At 50.1% G+C, this 3,382-nt stretch overlaps 1 protein-coding gene across 1 annotated transcript in view; it reads left to right on the forward strand.

Moving 5' to 3' along the window:
- The window catches only part of bcl11ba (BCL11 transcription factor B a), a gene marked incomplete at its 5' end in the record, with an annotated part of 2,399 nt that extends 159 nt beyond the window's left edge, over positions 1 to 2,240 (forward strand). The window contains one exon of the mRNA XM_069688457.1: positions 1 to 2,240. This exon is cut by the window's left edge and continues 159 nt beyond it. Within this exon, the coding sequence (XP_069544558.1) occupies positions 1 to 1,899 (1,899 nt within the window).
- Between the last annotated feature and the right edge of the window lie 1,142 nt (positions 2,241 to 3,382).

Here is a 3,382-nt window from a genome sequence, read left to right on the forward strand (position 1 = left end):
ACCATGCCTCCGCCCATGGGCAGTGACTCCATCCCGCAGTCCCCCCTCACCAACTTCCTGGGGGACAACAACCCCTTCCACCTGCTGAGGATGACGGGGCCGCTGCTCCGGGAACCGCCCCCGGGCTTCGTGGAGAACCGCCTCCCCAACACGCCTCCGTTCATCAGCCCGCCTCCCCGCCATCACCTGGACCCCCATCGACTGGACCCCCATCGATTGGACCCCCATCGACTGGACCCCCATCGACTGGACCCCCATCGACTGGAACGCCTTAGCGCCGAGGAAATGGGCCTCATCTCCCAGCACCCCAGTGCCTTCGAGAGGGTGATGCGGCTAACGCCCATGGCCATGGAGTCCCAGTCCATGGACTTCTCCCGGCGGTTACGTGAGCTGGCAGGGAACACGAACAGCACCACGCCACCGCTGTCGCCCAGCAGGCCCAACCCTATGCATCGACTACTAAACCCCAATCCCTTCCAAGCGGGGCCCAAATCGCCCTTTCTGAGCACCCCTCCCCTGCCGCCAATGCCGCCGAACAGCACCACGCCGCCCCAGACGCAGAACAAGGTCAAGTCCTGCGAGTTCTGCGGGAAGACTTTCAAGTTTCAGAGCAACTTGGTGGTGCATCGGCGCAGCCATACTGGAGAGAAACCATACAAGTGCCAGCTGTGTGATCACGCCTGCTCGCAGGCCAGCAAGCTGAAGCGCCACATGAAGACGCACATGCACAAGGCCGGATCCCTGACGGGGCGTTCGGACGACGGCCTCTCCACCACCAGCTCGCCGGAGCCGGGCACCAGCGACGTGACAGGGGAGGGGATGAAAAACCGCGACGGGGACTTCCAGGGGGAAGGCAATGAGGAGGAGGAAGAGGAAGAGGAGGAAGAGGAACTGGAGAACGAGAGTCGACCAGAATCCAACTTCAGCATAGAGTCCGAGTTCTTCCGAAACAGGGAGAACGGCTCTAAACCTCCGTCAGAAGAGAAGTCATCGCTCGCTCTGGAGAAGATGGTGGACGGCGGAGCGCTCAACTCCATACAGCAGTACAATAACTTGATAGTTGACAATCGTAAACGAATGCCCTTCTCCAAGAGGGGCTCGGACGGCATGCGGGACACCGGAGACGAGGATTCAGTGGTCGGGGAAATGAACCACCACCAGCAGGAAGAGAGGACGACCATTAACGGCCGGAACTGCGGCTCCGGCGACTCTTTCTCAGGCCTGTTCCCCCGTAAGCCCACCCCCATCACCAGCCCCACGCTGTCCAACTCTTCCAACAAGAGGATCAAGATCGAGAAGGATCTGGACATCCCCCCCGCACCCCACATCCCCTCTGAGAACGTGTACTCCCAGTGGCTGGTGGGCTACGCCGCCTCGCGCCACTTCATCAAAGACCCTTTCCTCGGCTTCACCGACTCCAGACAATCGCCTTTCGCCACTTCCTCTGAGCACTCGTCGGAGAACGGCAGCCTGCGCTTCTCCACGCCTCCGGGGGACCTGCTGGACGGCGGCCTGTCCGGCCGCAGCGGCACCGCCAGCGGGGGCAGCACGCCTCATCTCGGCGGGGGTCGACCGGGCTCCAAGGACAGCCGGAGGAGCGACACCTGCGAATACTGTGGCAAGGTGTTCAAGAACTGTAGCAACCTGACGGTGCATCGGCGCAGCCACACCGGCGAGCGGCCCTACAAGTGTGAGCTGTGCAACTATGCCTGCGCCCAGAGCTCCAAGCTCACGCGCCACATGAAGACGCACGGCCAGCTCGGTAAGGAGGTCTACCGCTGTGACATTTGCCAAATGCCCTTCAGCGTGTACAGCACTCTGGAGAAACATATGAAAAAGTGGCACGGAGAACACTTGATGACCAGCGAGGTCAAAATTGAACAAACAGAGAGAGCCTAAAGCGAGCTCCCTGTTTCCGAACTCAGCGCCACACTTTGACTCAAAAAATTAACAAAAATGGGGTAGCTGGATACTTTTTTTATGAAATATTAATTTTGGGTTAGATTTTGTGTTTTTGATTAAAAAAACTGCCAACTGAGAAAAAAAAGTGAAAACAGAGATCTTAACACCAACTGAAGCTGTCTAAACTGCCTGGTTTGGCATTCATTTTTAAACAATCAGTCAGCTGAGTTATAAAATATGTGGAGCCTTTAACTGTGCAATAATTTCTGTATTTATTGGATTTTGTATTTTGGCATGTGCAGGTATTTTTGTTAGGCTTTTTTTTTTTTTTTTTTTTTTCTTTAAAGATTGTTTTACTTTGATTTTTGTGTTACTCTATTTAAAAAAACAAAAACAAAAACAAAAAACCACATGAGCGTCCTGAGAGTTTCTTTAGAGAACAAAAATCCATTTTTAAGTCTTTTTTTTTTTTTTTTTTTTTTGGCCACAGCTTGTAGGAAATTGTATATTAAGCTAAATGTGTAATTTCTTGAAAAGATGCTGAATTCAATCTTCAATTTGAAAGTGGCGTTAACTGAGAATGCTAGAATTAGTCTATTTTGTGTGATGACGATACGCGGACAACAATCCTTTGGCATTGTAGCATGAACTGACTCGAAAACATGTCAATATAATTGGATATGTAGCACTGAGTGTCATATTTGACAGTAAATGTAAAATGAAAGAGGATCCCAAGGTTCATAAACCCCGACTCCTCATGAAAACACCCCACCCAGGAAGAAGAAACAGATTCTCCATAAGGCAGCTGCTGACTGGTACGTGGTGCCACGACAACGCTACAACAACCATCCCTTGTTTCTTTTCCTGCCATCTCACCTGCAGTACATTCTAACACACCCACGCAGCATATTTTGCATGAAGCCATATGATCCAGGCTATATTATTTATTAGGAGTAAGTGAGCATGAAGCTATGACGAGTATGCATGGAGGCGGAGCCACAGAGAAAGAGAGCACAGGGACATCTCAGGGTAAACTACACTGCTTTCCTTTATTTACCCGTTCATTTCTTTATTGCAAACAACTTTCAAACACATTTCCATTTCATAATCGTGGGAGACCGTTTCTGTATTTGTCTACAGCCCCCCTCATCCCCCCCCCCCCCCCAACAGGCTAATGTCCATTTTTTTCAAAACACACATTTATATCTGAAGTCACTAACTTAAACATGAACTTGTTTAGAGAGGTGTGTGCAAACAAAGCAGAAGCCACCACTTTAAATACATCCCTGCATATAATTTAAGTCTCAGATTCTAATGTTCAAAAAATAGTATAAAATCAACCTCCCTATGCATTTTGTGCTAAACTATATTACAATTTGTTGAGATGAAATTAGTAGTAAATTTTGACTTGTAATATTCTAGTGAGTCTATAATGGTATCGTCGGATTGATGAAGTCACCTCTGCAGGAATTGGATTTGT

This window comes from Brachyistius frenatus, unplaced genomic scaffold, assembly GCF_029030835.1.
Source record: "Brachyistius frenatus isolate BFR_SWC_R1_liver_20210118 unplaced genomic scaffold, ASM2903083v1 Contig_599, whole genome shotgun sequence".
NCBI lineage: Eukaryota > Metazoa > Chordata > Actinopteri > Embiotocidae > Brachyistius > Brachyistius frenatus.